This window comes from Xiphophorus maculatus, chromosome 10 (genome assembly GCF_002775205.1).
Source record: "Xiphophorus maculatus strain JP 163 A chromosome 10, X_maculatus-5.0-male, whole genome shotgun sequence".
NCBI classification, from domain to species: Eukaryota; Metazoa; Chordata; class Actinopteri; order Cyprinodontiformes; family Poeciliidae; genus Xiphophorus; species Xiphophorus maculatus.
Window position 1 is genome coordinate 16,248,930 of NC_036452.1, and position 19,842 is coordinate 16,268,771.

Here is a 19,842-nt window from a genome sequence, read left to right on the forward strand (position 1 = left end):
GTTTTAAATGAATTATTACATTTTGATTTAATTAGTTCAGACCAACATAACATGTTCAGCTCAGTCTGAATCAATCAGCTGAATCAGCTAAATCAGCTGAATCAGCTGAATCAATGTGATGCAAACATGCATCACATTGATTCATCACTTGATTATTCTAAACAAATATTTTCCTCCAAAAAGCAATTTTGTATTTTTTTTAGACAACAAAATTGTATTTATTGTGTTTCACAAATTGAAATGTAAAGAAAACATGTTTGCTTATAGTATGAAATATGTGTATGATATGACACCTCCAAGATTACAAATAAGAAAAATTACGCTTTAATTATTTCCATGTTACTTTTACTTACTTTTTGAAAATGTAAATGGTGTATTTCCACACATCTGTCCAATGTTTATGACGTTTCTACACACGATGTTGTGTTTTTCAGGTTTTCCAGGGAGTTCAGAGAGTTGGATCGATCCTGCTTCAAATGCAAACATCTGGCAACATGCTCTTCAGGGACTGGTCTGCTGAAGTCCACTGCTGCCCACAGCAGCAGCCGTGCATCAGCATCACCTTCCTGTCCCTCAGCGGCGAGCAGACGCTGTACAGCGGAGAGGTGACAGAGCAGCTTCGGAAACTGGCTCAGTCGATGGATTCATGCCACAAAGAATGGTGCGCCTTCATTGGCGAGATGCGTTCCAGGTTCAGTTTGTTGAACCACTTCACCTCAGAGCAGCTGGTGTACCTGTGCCACTGGATACACAAGGTGTGTCAAAGTCAGACGTCGGTTCCTCAGCAGCTGTGGCACCTGCTTTTTCCCATAAAGCCTCAGTGCACGGTGAATGATGTTAGGGTTGCTTACACAAACGCAGTGAGTATGAGCTCACAGGATGATGAATCCTCTGACGATGAAGAGTTTTGTGAAGCTATCATGGACGTCACAGCAGCTGCATCCAAGCATGCAGAAGAAGACCTGGAAGAGGATCATGATTTAATGCAGTTTTCAACAGATGAAGAAGAAGATGATGATGTAAATGAGGGCAAGCTTGATAATCTCTGGAGGCGGTTCAATGGAAACATGTCCCAGTATCTTGAGGAATCCCTGGACATCCTGACCCTTGCTCAGCTCCTGGAGTGCTTGTCTGAAACAAATCCACTCCACATGATCAGGAATCTCCCACCGGGACTCCAGATGGGGAAGCCAAACCTTGTCCTCTGTCCGAGCGCTGAAGTTTTCACCACCACTCTGTCTTTTTACATGGAGAGTCCAGAGCAACCTCTGCCATCTTCTGACGAGGTCCTGGTCTGCAGGGAGCAAACCACCAGAGAAGAGGTGGAGATCTTTCTGCGCAGAGCTCTCTGCCAAGTCTCTAGAGAAAATTGTCAGAAGATCTATTCTCTGGTTAATCCTGGTGTGCTGGGATATGAAGCCAGCGAAGCCTTGGTGGAGCTCTACGAAGGTCTAGAGAAAACTGCCAGCCCGCATTATCGTTTGGTGATAGTCAGTCCTGTTGTGCACCAGCACAGATGTGTCCCTTCTTACTTCAGCAACTACAAAGTGCAAACTGGCATGAATCTAACAGAGCAGAGTGCTAGAAAATACCTTCATCATCACTTCACTTTAAGCACCTTGTCCCAAGACCCAGTCGCACTGGTTTCTCCAGATCAGCTCTCTGTCTGGATGGTGTCATCTGTACGCCCTTCAGTTGGTGAGCAATGTTTTCTTTCTGCTTCCAGCAGTGAAAAAGCTTCAGTTAAAAGGGTTAATAAAAAATATATTGACATCAGTTTTTTCCACATGACAGGAAAGTCCCTTTACGTGAAGCGTTTGTTTGAGAAGTTCCAGCAGAAATCTCCAAGAGCAAAACATGTGAGGATCCGTCTGATTGAGGCGAGCGTGGACGTTGACTCGTTGGTTATCACTCTGACAGAGAGACTGTCCCAGCTCAGAGAGCAGGACCCTGTTCTCCTTCATATCGACTCAGCTGGCGTGAGTAACCATATTTTACACAGTCAGACAGCTCGTTTTGTTGTTGGCTGAAAGTCCACAAGAATCCAACTTTTTTCAGGTTCGCTCAGGTTTGGAGGAGCTTCTGTTCCGTCTGTTGGTTCTGGGCTGTTTGAGCGACAGCCATGGCATGTTGTGGAGAAAGAATAAGGCTCATCTGATCACAGTGGAAGTTCTGAAAGCAATCACATACCATCAAAACCAGGCAAAAGAGGTAGAAATTGTTTTTAGTATCTTGCAATAGATGCAATCTGAAGCCTGTTCCTGCAGAACATTTCTGTCATAGACTATAAACTTAAATGCTGTTATATAATTACTAGGAATACATCTTGGATTAGATTGAGCACATTGTCGCCAATATTCAATCTAGAATCCGATCTAGAATTATTTTTCAATTTCGGAACCAATACAAATATTAATATCGGATCAGCGTATCTCTAATAATTACAGAATCAAATTTGCAGTTTCATTTGCAAAATATGTGTTTCAGATCTATTCAATGTTTTTGTCCTTTTAACATAGACTATTGCATATTATTTATTTATGTCATCAATTTGATTTTTTAGGTGAGGGTCGGACTTCTGGAAATTCTGCCCACCATTCATTGCAAAGCTCCAAAAGAAGTTATGCAGCTGTTGGGCAGTCCAAGGCTCATTGGGCACAACAGATTTGATCCACTTGTAGACGAACAGGAGTTTTTCAGCGAGGGAATTCAAAGGCCCTATCAATACTTAAGACTCTACTTCCAGAATCAGCGTCTGGATCGATTTTACTATCAGAAAGGATCCAAAGTTGGGAATCCCAGAGACTGCCTTCGTCTCTTGCTGCTTCACTGTGGCATGGAAAATCCATCTTGGGGCGAACTGAAGAACTTCTCCTGGTTCCTCAATGTGCAACTGAAAGACTGTGAAGTCTCTGTTTTCTGTGATCCAGACTTTCTTGCTGATCATCTGCCAGGCTTTAAGGACTTCATTGTAAAGTTTATGATTCACATGGCAAGAGATTTTGCCTCACCGTCTCTAAACACATCTGATGAAAGTCCCACTCTTCACATCGAAAGCAATCCAGAAGACGACCTTCTTACTCGCCTGTCAATTCGAAAACGATGGGAGAATGAATCACATCCATACATTTTCTTCAACGCTGACCATTCTTCAATGTCTTTCCTTGGCTTTAATGTGCAGATGTGTGAAAGGCGAAACACACTCAGGGCAGTTGATCCTCACAGCAATAAGGTTCTCATAGAGAGCGTAATGTCACTGGAACTTTTCAATGGCTTGCAACTGCAAAGGATTTCGCTTACTGAGGACTTTGACCAGCTGCCCCGGTCAGACAAAATCAAAAGGATTTCTTGTGTTGTTGGTGCAACCAGAGGAATCATGGACAGAAACTTTGATCCAGACCCAACCTATGAGCTCACTGCAGACAATGTGATGAAGATGTTGGCCATACACATGAGGTTCCGATGTGGGATTCCAGTTGTGATCATGGGTGAAACTGGCTGTGGAAAAACCAGACTGGTCCGTTTCCTATGTACGTTGCAAAGAGAGGAAAGACCAGTAGAGAACATGGTTCTTGTTAAAGTACATGGTGGAACCACAGCAGAAATGATCTATAGAAAGGTGCGGGAGGCTGAGGTTCTTGCCCACAAAAATCAGCAGCAGCACAACCTTGACACCATTTTGTTCTTTGATGAAGCCAACACCACAGAGGCCATTTTTGCCATCAAGGAAATTCTGTGTGACCAAACAATGAAAGGAGAACGTCTAAGGCCAGAAAGTGGCCTAAAAATAATAGCTGCCTGCAATCCGTACAGGAAACACTCACTTGAAATGGTGGAACGTTTGGAACGTGCAGGACTGGGGTACCGAGTGAAGGCAAACGAAACTGAAGACCGACTCGGCAAAGTCCCTTTGAGGCAGCTGGTGTACAGAGTTCACCCTCTGCCTCCAAGTATGGTGTCTTTGGTGTGGGACTTTGGCCAGTTGAGTGATTTAACTGAGCTTTCCTACATCGAACAGATTGTCCAGAAGAAAGTTTTCGATCACCGTTTGCCAGCATCATGCAACAATATCATTTCAAATGTACTGGCTGCCTCCCAGAAATATATGAGAAGTCGGAAAAATGAATGTAGTTTTGTAAGTCTGAGAGATGTAGAGAGGTCCATGAAAGTGTTAGTTTGGTTTTACCAACACAGTCAAGACATTTTCACTGACATAGCTAATCTCAGTGATGATCAAAGAACCCTGAAGTGCTTGATCTTAGCTGTTGGAGTATGCTACTACCCATCTCTTGTAGCCAAAGAGGACTACCTGGAAGAAATTTGCAGGTACTTTCCAAGACCTGTGAACTGTGTTCCAGCATTGCAAGCGGAGATTTCATCCTGTCAAGACCTCTTCCTCAAAAATGTTCAGACAAGGGAGACCATTGCCAAAAACATTGCACTCAAAGAAAACGTGTTTCTCATGGTGGTCTGCATAGAACTGAGGATCCCACTGTTTCTGGTCGGTAAACCAGGCAGCTCCAAGTCTCTTGCTAAAACTGTTGTCGCTGATGCTATGCAGGGCCAGAACTCCCACTGTGAGCTATTTAAGAAACTGAAACAAGTCCACATGGTCTCTTTCCAATGCAGCCCTCACTCAAGTCCAGAAGGCATCATAGGAACATTCAGGAACTGTGCTCGTTTCCAAAAGGACAAAAATATGGACGAGTATGTCTCAGTAGTGGTGTTAGATGAGATAGGACTAGCAGAAGATTCTCCACAGATGCCGCTAAAGACACTTCATCCTCTGCTGGAGGATGGATGCATTGACAATGACAAGCCAGATCCACACATGAAAGTTGGGTTTGTTGGCATCTCCAATTGGGCTCTTGACCCAGCAAAGATGAACCGAGGAATATTCGTGTCCAGGTGGGACCCAAGTGAGGATGAACTTGTGGAGACTGCCAAAGGCATTTGTTCATCTTCCAAGCAAATTCTCCTGAAAATAAAACATCTCTTCCCATCATTGGCCAAGGCCTTCTTAAATATCTGCAATGCGACCTCGAAGAATCAGTTCTTTGGCCTGAGGGATTACTACAGCCTGGTCAAAATGGTGTTTGCTGCAGTGAAGGCCACACAACAAGAGCCAAATGGTGAGCAACTTGTAGAGGTCATCCTACGTAACTTCAGTGGACAGCCGGACTGCTTTGACCCAGTCATATTTTTCCAAGATGTTCTGCAAGATCTAACTGAAATTCCCAGACCAAGAACCTTGCAGATGATATTAAGGAATCTTGATCATGGGATCAAAGAGGAGAGCCGCTATCTCTTGTTACTGACCACAAACAATGCAGCTCTGCATATCCTTCAGCAACAGGTCTTTGCAAAAGGAGACTATCCACCACCCGAAATCATCTTTGGCTCAGGATTCCCAAAAGACCAGGAATACGCCCAAATATGCCGGAATGTCAACCGAGTAAAAACCTGCATGGAGACCGGAAGAACTGTTGTCCTCCTTAACATGCAGAATCTCTATGAAAGCCTTTACGATGCCTTGAACCAGTACTACGTTTACCTCAGTAAGCAGCAGTATGTTGATCTGGGTCTTGGCTCCCACAGAGTCAAATGCCGTGTTCATACAAACTTCCGGTTGGTCGTGGTAGAAGACCAGAAGAAGGTATACGAGCACTTCCCAGTTCCCCTCATCAACAGGCTGGAAAAACACAGAGTGGATCGGAGCACCGATCTGGAGGCATGGCAGCACCGCGTTCTCAACAAACTGAGAGAGTGGGTAAAGGCATTTTCTGGAGAGGCCAATGATGATTTCAAGCCCTCTGACATTTTCATTGGCTTCCATGGTGATGCATGTGCCAGTGCTTTGTTGCAAGCACTAGAAAAGAGACAACAAACTGCTTCTGACACGGGAGTAGAACAGGAGGAAGAGGACAAACCAAAAACACTTGAGCCAGATGACCAGGACCAAGTGGCTGAGACGGAGCACAATGAGTTTGTTGATGCCATGGACATTGAGCAAGAAACTGAGATAATGGATAAGAATGATGAAACCAGTGAAGTTATTGATGATAGAAACATGTTGGAAAATGAAGAGCTGATGGAGACAGAAAATGACGAGTCTCCCAGAGAAAATGAGGAAGAGGTCTTCAGCTTGGCGAAAAGTTTGTTGTTAAACTGTGCCACCCCCGATGCTGTTGTGAGGCTCAAATACTCAGATTTATCTAATCAGGACAAAGAGAAACTTCAGAGATTGTACTTCCAGCAGCAACATCACCACTCACTCCGAGATTTTCTGGGAGCTTGTTTGAACACACACCAGGACTCCAGCAAGTTCCTGGAGGTAAGGCTGAAAACTCTTCTCCAACTTCACTCTTCCCTTTAGACGTCACAAAAACTCCTGACTGCACTTCGCTCTATGTTCTTTTTTTATAGATCACAACATTTTCCAGCTTGCTGACAAAATTAGATGTAAGGGGTGTAGCCCCTGCGCTAGGACTGAATACAGACAGGATCCTGTTGTTGTCACTCCACCAGTTTGACACTGAAGTCTCTTTCTGCAATAAAATACGGTAAAACAGACTGCTGCCTCCTTTCCCTCATTGACTCATGCATCTTTGCATATTTTTATGCATGTGATCAAACTATTAGCAAAAATCTGAAGATACCATAACCAAAAATAAAATGATTGTCTGATACCTGCCTGTTATGTTTTATAAACCCAGGCTAAACTATTTATAAATGTATGTCTTGAGTGTTAGATGTATTGTTTATGTCTCATTCTAAAAAGCTTAGTAGATCTTACATATTCTCAAAATAACTGGGTGAATTCAAGACTTAACCTCAGTTTGTTTCTTTTTATGTAAAATAGCATAAATAGTTTTTCTGTGTTTGTATGTGTCAGGACGTTCCTCCAAAACGCTGGCAGCTCGCTTCACCTTCTGATCGTCCAGATGGACCTGGAGGAGTCCCAGTGCAGCGACGAGCTCATCGCATCAGCAAAGTACAGGCCTCCTCTTTACTAAGTAGAGTGGATGTTTGACTTGCCAGGTGTGTTAACGAGTATTAATGCCAATAGGTACTGCACCATGAATTACATGGCTTCAATGGACGTTCAGATGTGTTGGGTGATCTTCATTGTGAAGGTCTCAAGGATTCCAAGCCAGTCTCGATACATTGGTTTCCAAGGAGGTGAGGACCAAAAGGAAGGAGGGTGTGGATACAGTGTGCTTACTGTGTTGTTAATAACACACTGAAAGCTTATTTTTTGCAATTCTTTCAAAGGATTCTGGCATTCAGTTCACATCGATGACCTGAGGGATTCAGAGGACATGAGTCTGAATCTGTCGGATTTCTGTGGAACGCTCATCAGCACCTTGCTCAAGCCTGCGCTGCAAGGTACAAAACACTTACCTTGTGTGGGCTTTAGTCATCATTTTATATTACAAATGAAATTAAAAACCAGATCAAGAATTGTTATGTATTATAACAGCTAAATATTTTAAAGTCTTATTTTAAAAAATAATTCATAATTTTCAAAGACTAAGACCACTATGAAAACTGTTATTAAAATTCTTAATTGTGTTTGGGTAGGTGAGAACGACATGCTCAAACAAAAGACATTTCTGCAAAAATCTTGAATTTAGTTTTAGTAGTCTTGTGTTTATTTTAAGCACAAAGTGTAAATGTGATGCAACTAAGATTATATTTCACTGAAATTCGAGGCTGTGGAGTTTTGCAAAAGGCTTTTAAGCTGTTGTCACTTTTAAATACTTTACTCCTGTTCGGAGCATTTACATTCAGCCTTTCCATTATGTGTGTCATATTTTACATTTAATAACACTGAGATTCTAAAAATCTTATAGAAAATTAAATTTTAGGGACAACTATTCACAGCTTTTAGAATCGTAAAAACTTGCAGTGCCTCTTGAAAGTACTGAAACTCCTTCAGCATTTTCACTTTTCTTTACCCCGATGCTCCTAAGTAAAATCCAGTGACACCAATTTCAGGCAGAATTCACTAGAAATGCACAAAATAACAAATCAATCAGGGACAATGGTGGAGAAATAGATTAATTTGTAATCGATATTGAATTGTGCGGTGAAGTAAGGGATTTCCCAGTTAAAATAAATTTTTGAATCTTTGACGAGGTTTTAATATTGATGCTGATAGATGTTCTCTGTCTAGTCTGAACATGAAACAGATTTTTAAAATGTTTATTTTTGAAAGGTGTCATAGTCCACGCATCATTACTTTTCCACTTTAGCACATTACTTCATTTAGACTGAAATACAATGTAAATAAAAGTCTTTTTTTTAAATTTTGAACAGAAAATCAGAACATCAGTGAAGGAATGAGTTTAATAAACGACTCAGAAGACGACAGAAAAGTAAGATTTTATCTAAGTGGTTTAAAGTAAAAACATAGTTGGTATTTTTTAATGATTATTTTAAATCTGCTTCTCTGTGCAGGTGGAGAGAGCACACCTTCACAGCCCGTCTTTAGTCCGTTCTTGTATCCAAAAAGCTGTGGGTTTACTGAGAGATCCCGACAATCTGACATCAAGAGGCCTGCAGCGTATGCACATCCTGCTGGCGCACCTGTCAACCGATCAAAACCCCACATCAGGTACACTTCTGATGGATTTATTGCTCACACTGACTGGCCAACAAAACAAAATGATCCGAGGTTTTTTTGCTTGTTGGGTCTGATCCAACTCTGGTGTTTCCTGAAGCTCGCTTCCAGAGGGTCCTGCTGAGTCGGCTGGCTGAGACACTGGCCCAGAGAGAAGAAGTGATGGGCGCTCCTAAAGAGTGGGTCAGCAGAGAGGCAAAGAAACGCCAGGCTCTGCAGGAAGGAGGAACTCTGAGGTAATGTCTCAAGCATCACAAAATAGAAAAACAAAGACAAAATTCTGTGTGTTAACCCTTTCATGCATAGTGGTCACTACAGTGGACAGCTATCTAAAAGCCATTTCCTTGTGCTTCCTGTGGATTTTTATGTTATAAATGCACACAGACCACTGAAGTGGACACTAATGCATCATAAAATATACCATCAACTACTGGCCATCAGCTGCAAATGCAAGAAATTATTTTTGTTAAATACAATATGGCCGACAAAAAAGCATGAGAACCGACCCTGTCCCTCCTTCTACTGTAGACGACTCTTGCAAGTAAAAAAAATATTGTGACATCAGATAACCCCTAAGGAACAATACTACTAATGTATTTTTCAAAAAACAACTTTGTATTTGGACAAAATTACAATTGATCACATAAAAAAAAAAAAAAAAAAAATTATTTTTACAAAAAAAAATTCCTACCTTTTTTATGCCTTAAGAAAAGAATTTTAAAAAATGGAAAAAAAATTCTGACACAAAGGATCATAATTCATGCATCAGAGGGTTAATATTTCTTTGCTCAAAACTGTGAATCGGTTAAACTAAAAATGAAACCAGCAGATAGATACTAATGCCTAATAAGAAAAACATTTGCAGATTGTTGCAGGGAAGTATTTCACATAAAATAAAGAAAGGGCAACCCTGATTATCCTCTTAATAAAACTAACATACAAAAACAGAGTATCTTCAGCCAGAGGCCTCTTCAAATTTGCTGAAATATAGACGGCTTCAGGATATCCTTCCTGCCCACATCGATCACCATCTTCAATAACTCTTTAAAGAATCTTGAATAATTAGAGTTACAACAACATTTAATTTCCCTTTGGGATTAAAAAAGTATTATTGAATTGAATTGAATTAAAACTATTATTTCCACTCCTGAAGCCCAACCTGAAGAGCAGGAAATGATGCACTACAGTTATGTTGTGCTGAAACTAGCATCTCTACATGATTGACAGCGTTTTCTGTGAAGTTTGTTCACAAGGACACATCATTATACTCAGTAAGACATTGATTAGGTGATCAGTTTTACCCAAAACCATATAATCCACCAAATGGTGATTTCTGAACTCCTAAGTGAAAAGACATTAGTTTTTTATTGCTTTAAACTAAAGATGGCCTTGTTTTTTTGTTTATTTTATGCAAATAAGTTCTCAAGTTTGCAATGTTTTTTATTAGGAATTTGGTGGAAATGTCAGTAATTTATTAGCATTTTATGCAAAACATATACTCTTTATAGTAAAATGAGACTAGAAATTTCAAAGCCTCTTAAGGTTTTTCTGGTAAGTACATTTCATCTTTTATTTATGCTGATATAATATTGTTGGTAAAACTTTGAGGTTTAAAGTGTAATGTTAAGTATTTACTTTAATGACCTGCATATTTTCTGTGTGTGTGAAGGCACACCCTGTGGCGCTGCCTTCAGTCCACCGTGACACCGGTGCTAGCCAGCATCTTGGAGGTGATAGATCGGTACTCCAATCTGGACCTGCTCTCTGCTGACAGACTCAGTCCGGGTCTCATGAAACTCTGGATGGACATCTTGGCAGACTTGCAGGTTTTACACCTGGCACCTCCATCAAATCCAAGGTATCAACTGGATGATTTGCCTTTTACAGGGTACACTAAGGTCCTTACTCATTCTGGTCTTCTGTGACCGTCCTGCTTTATTTAACTAGAGGAATTTATTGTTAAAATAAAAAACATTTCTTTGATTGCATTTCCCAGCGATTCAGACCAGGAGGTTCTGGTGCAGCACTACTTCCTGTTGGACAGTGAGCAGCAGTCGTGCTCGGCTCCGTTCAGCTGGATCATTAAAATGAACCTCGACAACCTGTGGGAGGAGTCCGAGTTCATGCCAGGTTTGAAACCAGCACTTAATCAGATATTTAGAAATATTTTGTGATCTGATTTGTATGTGCTCCATAGTATCTAAAGAAGGAAGCACAGAGAGGATTCTCCAGTTTGTGAGCAGCTTCTCCAGCAGCGGACCGGGCCGTCACCTCCAGCAGCTTTCTGAGGAGGAGCGATGGGAATATGGTCTTCTGTTCCTGCAGGACTTCCTGCTGCTCTCTTTGAAGATAAAGTCCAAGGACGAACTCAAGGTTCAGTGATTTTCAGTCATTAAGATGTCGTATCTTGATTTAAGCCAAAAGAAAAATCACAAACTGCATTTCCATTACGAATGTACGTAAAACTTTATTGATGTTCCACTAAGGTTGAAAAAGCATGATTTCACAATTGCGGTATTTCCATTAAAAAAAGAAACACAATTAAAATAACATGTGACTAAGTTTGTTAATGCAATAAGTCGTTACAAAACATGCCATGCTCCCACCATCCTCCTACTACTTCCTGTCGTCTTGTCTTTTCCGCCAGTAGTAAAAAAATGTTCCCATCACGTGACTCGTGTGATGGGAAAAAGTGTTTTGCAAAATCCACCAATTTTAATGCAGCCAATTTTAATTTATTTTTATTTTATTTATTGTTAATTTAATTTTTAATTGGCATTTTCCCATGAAGTGCCTTTATTTTCGTAATTCCAGTTTGTGCAATTATAAGGTCAGTGGAAACACAGCTAAGTTAAACATGTTTTAAACAGTTTTGTCACACAATATAACTACTTTCTATTTTCCATCCAAGTAGCAGCTTTGATCACTAGTTCTGCAGGGGTTTATTTTCAAGCTTGGTATGAAGCTTTTTTTTTTTTTACAGGTTTTTGATTATCTGTTGTCAAAGCAAGCTGAGTTAAAGAGAAATTGTGTCAGGGATTAATGAAACAACCTCTCAACTATATTGACTCTGAGAGTCAAGTCATTTAGAAAGAGGAAAGAAAATCCAACTTGTTTCTAAATTTTTTTACTAAGGTGATAAAATTTTTTGTGTCTCATCTATTAAGTTTAGCAGCCTTCTTTCTGTCATAGATCACTGTGAAGTGGCTTAACAACACAAAGTCTTTGTCTGAAAAGGATATTTGCTTTGACAAGGACATTTTTACCTGTACTTATCATACATATCGTGCACAGGTGTTTATCAGAGCTATGCAGGGCTGTTTGACTGAGCTTCAGACGTCCATGGGAGCTGCTCCGGATCTCTCTCCTGCTTGGATCATGGCAGCTGCAAAGCATTTTGCAGCAAGATTGGACATGCTCAGCCACATGTTCCTCCTGCAGCCACAGCTAGCTGCAGATGTTCTTCAGCGGGGACCGATGAAGAGCGAGCAGAAAGAAATGGTGACACTGATCTTCTTTATCTCTGACTTGAAGAACAATGTTGAAGCTTTGTTTGATAACCTGAGGGTTATTGTAATGTGTTTTTCATTCTGCAGGTGGAGGATGTTTTGGCCCTCGGGATCTGTGTTGAACAGATCAAACTTTTGACTTTGACGTCCCTCGATGAATGCAGGTCGTTTGTGGACAGGGTGGAGTTACTTCAGCCGTGTCTGGACAGAGCCTTCAGCCAGAAATACAGCGCTCTCTGTAGTGCTGCCTGTTTTCAGCATCTGGCCTCCATCAGGTGTCTAAAAAAGTTTAAAAAATTGATTCTGTGTGTCTATGACTCCACTGTTTAACATCTGACATATTCTGGAAACTTTATTTATAATATATGCCTCTTCTGGAGAAATATGTGAAAATAAAATGTAATTTAAAAACATTTTCTGATTACCAGACATTATCACGGTCTCATATTTGTAGTCCAATCGCTGTAGAAACATCTTCTAAATATCTTAGTAAACTTTTATATTTATTCTATAAAATGGAAAAAAATGACAAAGAACTGGAGTTTTGAGTCTGGAAAAAAGTTGAATTCTCATCTGAGGAACGGTGTTTGTTTTTGTTTGATTTATTTAATCCAAGATCTTCTTTCATTTCAGGTCATTGTGGCATGGGATGCTTGTTGTTGCATCTTTTATCCAGCAGATCACTTTTAAAATGAAACAAGATGACTTGAAGCTTAAAGAACTGTCTCTGAAACACTGCAACCTTCATCTGAACGTACGTCAGAGAGTTGTTTAGCATCTCTATTGGTCCTGATGTTTTTAAAACTGGTTTAAATCCTAAACTGAGTTAGGAGATATAGTCTAAACTAATGAGTTTTCTGTCATATTGACAATCATATGCATTTGCTGCCTGACGGAGACATTTCAAAGTTTCAGTAGATAAAATAAAATCAGATGATTTTGTTTACAAAGTCTGTTTTTTACCCAACAGCTGATGCAGGAGTCTCCTGATGTTAGAAGTGTAAACACGCTGGAGCAGCTGATCCGGATACTCAATTCCTTCCATGATGAGTGCATCAGCAGGGACCTCAGGTCAGATTTTGTCTTTTGTTTGTTTCGTCATCATCTCTAATTTAGGAGATTTTACCTTGTTATTGGATATAAGACTACTATGGACAGTAAAGATATGAATGGCCTTTTTTGTTGAAGGTTTGGAATCTCCTGCCCAGTTTGCCTGCTGGAGTTCACTGAGCCGTCCGTCCTGCCCTGCCAGCACGTCATCTGTCTGCCTTGTCTTCAGAAAAGCGTTCAGCAGAACCGACATTACTGCCCGAAATGCAGGACAGAATTGCCAAACAACTTCACGGCAACTGTTTCCCGCAGCGTCAAGTGAGTTGAAAAGAGTAATACAAAATCCCTCAAATGTCCTGTTCTGCCAGAATTTTACTGATGGAAATAAATTACAGAATAACTGTTCTGAAAAGTGCTGATCCAACCTGAACCAATACTATCTACCTCATTACCTTTATCAGGGTTTCCTCACATCTTTTAAAGTCTTAAATTTATGTATCTGTAATTAAGGCCTTAAATGTCTTACGTTTATAAAAAATGTGAATTGGGATTAATTCCTTAATCACGTGTCTTAAATATTGTATTGGCAGGACAATTGAATCCTTTTTTTTATGGGACTTTTCTGTCAGGAAAAGGTTTCAGTCGCCCTCAGACGTTTCATTGCATAACTCAAAAGTTAGCCTACCTCTAACTAGCCGCTAATATTCCCTTGCTAGCAAGCTTTTTGCATCTATCAGTGAGTGTAAATTTATCACCAGTTTTTGCCGTTGGCTCACTTTAGTTGCCAACCAGTACAAGACTAGGTGCTTCTTTATAAAGAAAAGCCACAACGACCCCAGAAATTCCCAACCATCGTCTATATTTATCTTTTTTCTGTCTTAATTGTAATTCAGGGTGGCACTTGAACAGCAGGCAGCCATCAGACACTGTTGTAACTCCTTCTTCCTGGAGGTCGTGTCCAGATTCTGTTTGTCAGAGGGGCAGAAGCCAAAAGAGGGCGTGGTGGAGCTGCTGTTCTCTTTGCTCGTCTCTGCTAACGGTCAGTGACTGAACGAGTTAGTGTCAGTGAACACACACCAGGTCATTTGCAAATACCAAGGTGTCTTTCTGCTGTTGTTGCAGGAGACGTTTACCGCACCAGGGAGCTCACTCCCTTCCTGGAGTGTGTGGATAACAGTCCAATGGTCCGATCGGTGCTGCCAAAGCTCCTGCTCCAGTACAGGTGAGAGAGAAGGCGTGAACAACTTCTCATGCTGTAGTAAAACACAAACCAATTAAAGCTGCAGTATGTAGCTGTCATAAAAAAAATAGTTTTTATGTATTTGTTAAAACTGTCACCATGTCATGACAGCATTGTATGAGACAGATAATCTGTCAAAAAAAATCAAGCTCCTCCACTTCTTCCCTGTGCTGCTATTGCAGTCTGCAGAAAAACGTCCAGTCAGAACGAGGAGGAGTGTCTTAGCGCTGTCAATCAATCAATTTGTGTATGCGCTGCTCAGTGTGCTAATGGTGGAGAAACAATTTACCGTTTCAGAAAGACCGTTTCTCTGCCATCATTGATGGTGATACTAACTAGCTTCAGCGGCTGTGGGAGGCTTTGTTGATGGGGAGAAACTGTAGTTTAGCACAGAACAACGTGTACACAAGCATAATTGGCAGCGCTAAGACCCCCCTCCTGGCTCTGCTGATTTTTTTCTGCCAAGCGGTGCATTTCAGCCCTGGGAGGAGGTGGAAATATCAGGGGGGTTTTCCCCCAATTATCTGTCACAAACCAAACTCATAACAAAGTGATGCTTTTAACAAACATATAAAAGCATATTTTAATGGAAGTTTAACCAAAGTACATATCTTAGTTTTGACCAGGTGAAGACTCACATCCAGAACTACCTGAGGAATCTGGAGAACAACCTTTGGGACCAGGAGGACTGCACAGAACTCTACCTGCTGTTTGCCAACTGCTTCCAGGTTCCCCAGCTTTCAGGCTTTGTTATTGTGTTGCTGATATTTGTTCACAAACAAATTGAAACTTTGTACTGATGACAGTTTGATTGCTGTCACAAATATGAACTGCTTCTGTCCTTCCTCTCAGGATTCCCTGCTGTGCTCAGCAGCCAGAGAAGTGGATCCTGCTGCAGAGCATCAAGCAGAAGTCGGATTTCTGAGCAGGATTGTGAGGAAACAAATTCCCGACAGACAAGAGGACCCAGCAGAGTTTCTCCTTAACATCGCCAGACTGAAAATCTGCCTGAGCACTGCTGCCAAGCTGCTCGAGAAAGCTATAGCTCAAGGTGATGTGACTTTAAAACTGTTGCATAGTTGCACATATATAATATGCTAGAACTGTGGGGACGAATATGCATGTTTTCTTTTTGTTTTGTTTTTTTCTGATAAAAAAGGTGGACCAGCGATGGATACAGAATACCTGCGTCAGGTGAGAGGGTTATTTGAGTACGGCAGCAATGATTGGCTCAGAGTTTACCTGCTGCGAGCCCTGGACAGGTGCTCAGGGATGGACTTCATCGTGTCCCTGATGAACAGCCCGGCCTGCAGGTGGATCTTCCCTCCACTTCTTCTGCAGCTCCAGGTGCAACACTTTGATACATCTTTATTTTTTATTTTTTGTGGACTATTTCATAATGACTTCTAATGATGCTTTAGGTTGTAACTGTGCTGCTAAGGAATTAATTTAAAGAACACAAATGTTTTTTCTCTCTCAGAGAATGATTCCAACAAACGTAGACCACTTCCTTTGCTGTGGGATGTCTTACAGAGATCTGAGAAACGCTGTGGGTCAGGTTCTCCTGGAGAACCGGTCCGACAGCTTTGTGACCGAGTTGCAGGTGAGAGCTACTCCAGGGCTGAAGCTACTGCTGACTGATGTAGCTTTATGTCTCCTGATAGCCACTAGAGGCCAGCAAATCTTAATCATTTTAACTTTTGGAAAGAAGTCACTGAACTGATTACCACGGCATCCGATGTGAGTGAAACAGATGATAGTGAGGGTTAGTAGTAGATGCATTTGACAGCATAAGCAGCACAAAGTGGTTACATGTTGGCTGCAATCATCAGATATTGATAATGTTTTTTTTTGTGTGTTGTGACTTTAACTTATTTTTTGTGCAATTCCATGTTAAAGCCACATTGAAGTTAAATATGAAGTCTGTATGCAGTTATGTTTAAAAATCATATTAATGTACATGTATTTGTGTATATTAGTTTTACGACTATTTATTGCATTACTGCTGCATATATGAATTTCCCTCTTTGGGATAAATAAAGTATCTTTTTCCTTCTGCTTTCTGCCTGCAGAAGCTGAGAGGATCTCAGGTCAGCCTCGTGGCTCTGGCTCTGTTTAGACGGGTCACCTGCAGGTACAGATCACCTGATGCCAGCTTACATCCTTCCACACAGGTACACCCTGTCTAAAGTTCATCTATGTTGTTTGACGCTTTGCATAAGAAGTTTAAAAGACTAAAAAATTCTGAAATTATTCAAGGTTTAAGATTAAAAGGAAAAGCTGTTTGGCTTGTCTAGCTTGTTTTAAGAGAATGTTCAAAATGTTCTGTTGACTTTCCAATTCTTAGTTATTTAAATTGTTAATGAAATGCCTGCACTCAAATATTTCTAACAGCCTTTTTTTTTTTACGATCTTACAGGAGATAGGAAGACTGAAAGCTCTCCTCAGAAACATCAACCGGAATGAGCTGAGGGAGTTCTGCTCGGCTCTTCTGATGAATCGTATCGGCCAAACAGGGTCCAATTTTCACATCAGCTCAAATCTGTCGAGTCTGAGACAAACTCTCCTGGAGCTGCTGGTCCATCTGGACTCTGTGCTCCTCTGTGGAAATCCCCTTCTGGTTCCACTTCATCTGATCGCCTTTCAGCCTGAGAACGTCCCAGTGAGAAGCTTGTTTATCTGTATAAAAAGAAACTCAATTTTGCAGATTCATGTCACTTTTCGTAGTTACTAATGAACAAATTCTTATTTGACACAAAATATGCATATCTACGCATGCTTTTATAAGACCAAAACCTCTTTTTATATTTTTAAAATCCAGAATAACCTCTGTTATTTACTACCTTCATCATCATTATTAGTTTTCATTTTTGTTCTTCATCCAGAACCTGTACCTTCCGACTATGCCAGATGATCACACGACTGACGCCAGACTGTGGTTAAGCGAGAAGAAACTCCAGATGTACAGTAAGTGTAAACATCATGATGTCATATCAAGTTAATAAAAATGAATTCACATCAGTTTTCAGATTATATAGTATTATTAAAATAGTGGTTACAGTAAAAAGGGAGAAAAAACCCTGACAGCTTGAAAGTTGTTGCATAAACAAGAGGAAACTAGAATCATGGGAGAAAACAAGAAACGTGTATTAACAGTAAGGAAGAGTCAGTGAGTGTTGTGTTCAAATGATTAAATAAAGGCAGACGTAGAAATAAATAAAAAAACTCAGGATTCTCCAAGGTTTTCTGCAGCTTTTTTTCTGAATTGTCGCATCCACTCTGAGCAGCTTTCCTGTCTCCGCTGAAGGAAAACACTAAATCCCAACAAAACACATTGAATGTTGTGGTTGTGACTTGACAAAATGTGAAGAAGCTGGAGGGCTATAAATACTGTTGTCACTACTGAGTTGAGGGATTGTCAAGATTAGTAGGAACATTGGTAAAGCTAAATATAGAATAATACTCTGCATATCAACTGCATCACTATTGAAGTTCTTAAATGTGATGTTTTCCTTTATTTTTAGCCTGTGCAAAAGGACATGTGTGCTTTGTGGGAGAGGTAGGCATTCATTGTTTGTTTTAATCCCTCATAAACTATTAACAGCCTAAAATGAGCGTCAGTGAGACTGTCATTAATCCTGTGTTGTCTCATAGTGTGGAAAGCCAGTGGTTAGATCATTCTGTCCTGACTGTGGGCTTCCCATTGGTGGAGAAAGACACGTCCCAGTGGAAGGTTTTACTCAGCACATCCAGCAGAGGTGAGACCTTCTGTTGACTCAGCTTTCTGAGCGGCTTCACTTGCACGTTTTTGTTTAATCCATTTCTTTTGCCGTAAATGTCAGGGATCAGACCAGGACAGGACACGTCCTTGGTGAGGCTCATCGGAGGTCCGAAGCCCCTGAAAGACGGATGACGTCGGCTCAGTCCGGCATCCTGCGGCTGCTGATGCACCTCGCTATGCTTCAAGGAGCCATGAAGAACCAAAGAGTGAGACTGGATCTCATATTTCTCATTACATTTTGAAAATATTCCTCCATATTAAGACAGGACAACCTATGTCCTATTATGTCAGAGAGTCAGTGACATGATCCATCCCCGTCCGCTGGATGTTTTCCAATTTCTGTGGGACCACCTGGAAAGGGACATGAAAGTGTTGGGAAAAACTCTGGACCAGAACAGGGACAACACAGCAGTTATGGTTCATCTCATCCTGACGAGATTCCCTGAAGGTAGAGCCATCTTTACAACGACCTTTCATTGGCGTTTAGGTCGTGAACTCAAAACGTGTCTTTAAACGTGCCGATATTTGATGAAGCTTCCAGGGGAGCGAGACCGGATCTGTCCTCCAGACAGGAACGGCGGCGTTGGGAGGAACTCGTCTGTGATTCTGCCATCAACCCAGTGCTTCAGGTAAAAAGGCTTTACGGTGTTTTAGCAATAAACAAGTTAGAAATCCAAAGGTTGTTATGCAGTCTGGAAAATGTAGAATTTGATTTAAATATTTTCCAGATCTGAATAAGTGGGAAAAAATGGGGGAGTAGGGCTGCACCTAACCATTATTTTAGAAATCAGTTATTCTACTGATTATTTTGACCATTAATCAGTTAATCAGATAAAATAATGGCACTTTCTGCATATTTTATATTTAACCACTTAAGCTTATTTTTTGCAATACTAGAAATACATAAAAAATACAAATAAACAATAATTCAATTATATTTTTAAATAAAAAAATAAACATTTTATTTCCTAGCATGCAATAACAGAGCATTCATTTAGGGAACATTGGTAGTAAATGAGGCATTATTATTAGGAGAAATAAAATTCTCCTAACATTAACATATGAAATGCCCTTTTGGCTTGACCTAACATCAGTACAATGTGTGGCTAATGTTTTATGTTTTAGATTAACCAATTAATAACTGGAAAGCAAAAGGTGCTTAATATGAGATTTTTACTGAATTTGAACCAGATGAAGCTAAAACTCGGCTACTTGATGAGTTTTGGACAGAACATATTTACAGACAAAGAAGGTTTTTTTAATCTTAAAACCAAAATGTCGATATTTTTTGTGGAATTTTGGCTTAATTACTGCTCTGGATGTGTTGCTCTTTTAGCATTTTTTTTGTCTTTTTACTCCATTTATGAAATAATCAATTCCCAAATTAGTTGATGATTATTTTAATAATTGATTAATCACGATTAATTTGTTTAATCGTTGCAGCCCCATAGAGTAAACATAAAAATGTTTCCATTTCCAATTGTTTATTTGCTGTAGTTTTCTGTAAATTGTCTCATCCACACATGAACCAATCTGTAAATTTGTCCCTATAATGTCTCTGATTCTTGCTGTTCCCATGTTCAAATTTTTTATAAAAAGGTTTTTCATTTTGTAAAGGTGTGCTTAAAAAAAACCC

The 19,842-nt window shown here is 40.3% G+C and overlaps 1 protein-coding gene across 1 annotated transcript in view; it reads left to right on the forward strand.

Annotated features, from left to right (window-relative positions):
* Window positions 1-19,842, forward strand: part of LOC102232823 (E3 ubiquitin-protein ligase rnf213-beta) — a 38,638-nt gene that overhangs the window by 12,084 nt on the left and 6,712 nt on the right. Inside the window, exons 23-55 of the mRNA XM_005805409.3 lie at window positions 435-1,698; window positions 1,795-1,979; window positions 2,059-2,211; window positions 2,564-6,334; window positions 6,427-6,563; window positions 6,896-6,994; window positions 7,070-7,182; window positions 7,276-7,389; window positions 8,323-8,381; window positions 8,464-8,620; window positions 8,727-8,862; window positions 10,296-10,484; window positions 10,623-10,756; window positions 10,824-10,999; window positions 11,921-12,127; window positions 12,223-12,410; window positions 12,769-12,889; window positions 13,106-13,206; window positions 13,324-13,503; window positions 14,079-14,224; window positions 14,308-14,407; window positions 15,042-15,153; window positions 15,278-15,476; window positions 15,585-15,772; window positions 15,906-16,028; window positions 16,498-16,599; window positions 16,845-17,087; window positions 17,311-17,392; window positions 17,950-17,984; window positions 18,080-18,183; window positions 18,268-18,412; window positions 18,498-18,654; window positions 18,741-18,835. Coding sequence (XP_005805466.2) covers window positions 435-1,698; window positions 1,795-1,979; window positions 2,059-2,211; window positions 2,564-6,334; window positions 6,427-6,563; window positions 6,896-6,994; window positions 7,070-7,182; window positions 7,276-7,389; window positions 8,323-8,381; window positions 8,464-8,620; window positions 8,727-8,862; window positions 10,296-10,484; window positions 10,623-10,756; window positions 10,824-10,999; window positions 11,921-12,127; window positions 12,223-12,410; window positions 12,769-12,889; window positions 13,106-13,206; window positions 13,324-13,503; window positions 14,079-14,224; window positions 14,308-14,407; window positions 15,042-15,153; window positions 15,278-15,476; window positions 15,585-15,772; window positions 15,906-16,028; window positions 16,498-16,599; window positions 16,845-17,087; window positions 17,311-17,392; window positions 17,950-17,984; window positions 18,080-18,183; window positions 18,268-18,412; window positions 18,498-18,654; window positions 18,741-18,835 — 9,315 coding nt within the window. The remainder of the gene's footprint in view (window positions 1-434; window positions 1,699-1,794; window positions 1,980-2,058; window positions 2,212-2,563; window positions 6,335-6,426; window positions 6,564-6,895; window positions 6,995-7,069; window positions 7,183-7,275; window positions 7,390-8,322; window positions 8,382-8,463; window positions 8,621-8,726; window positions 8,863-10,295; window positions 10,485-10,622; window positions 10,757-10,823; window positions 11,000-11,920; window positions 12,128-12,222; window positions 12,411-12,768; window positions 12,890-13,105; window positions 13,207-13,323; window positions 13,504-14,078; window positions 14,225-14,307; window positions 14,408-15,041; window positions 15,154-15,277; window positions 15,477-15,584; window positions 15,773-15,905; window positions 16,029-16,497; window positions 16,600-16,844; window positions 17,088-17,310; window positions 17,393-17,949; window positions 17,985-18,079; window positions 18,184-18,267; window positions 18,413-18,497; window positions 18,655-18,740; window positions 18,836-19,842) is intronic.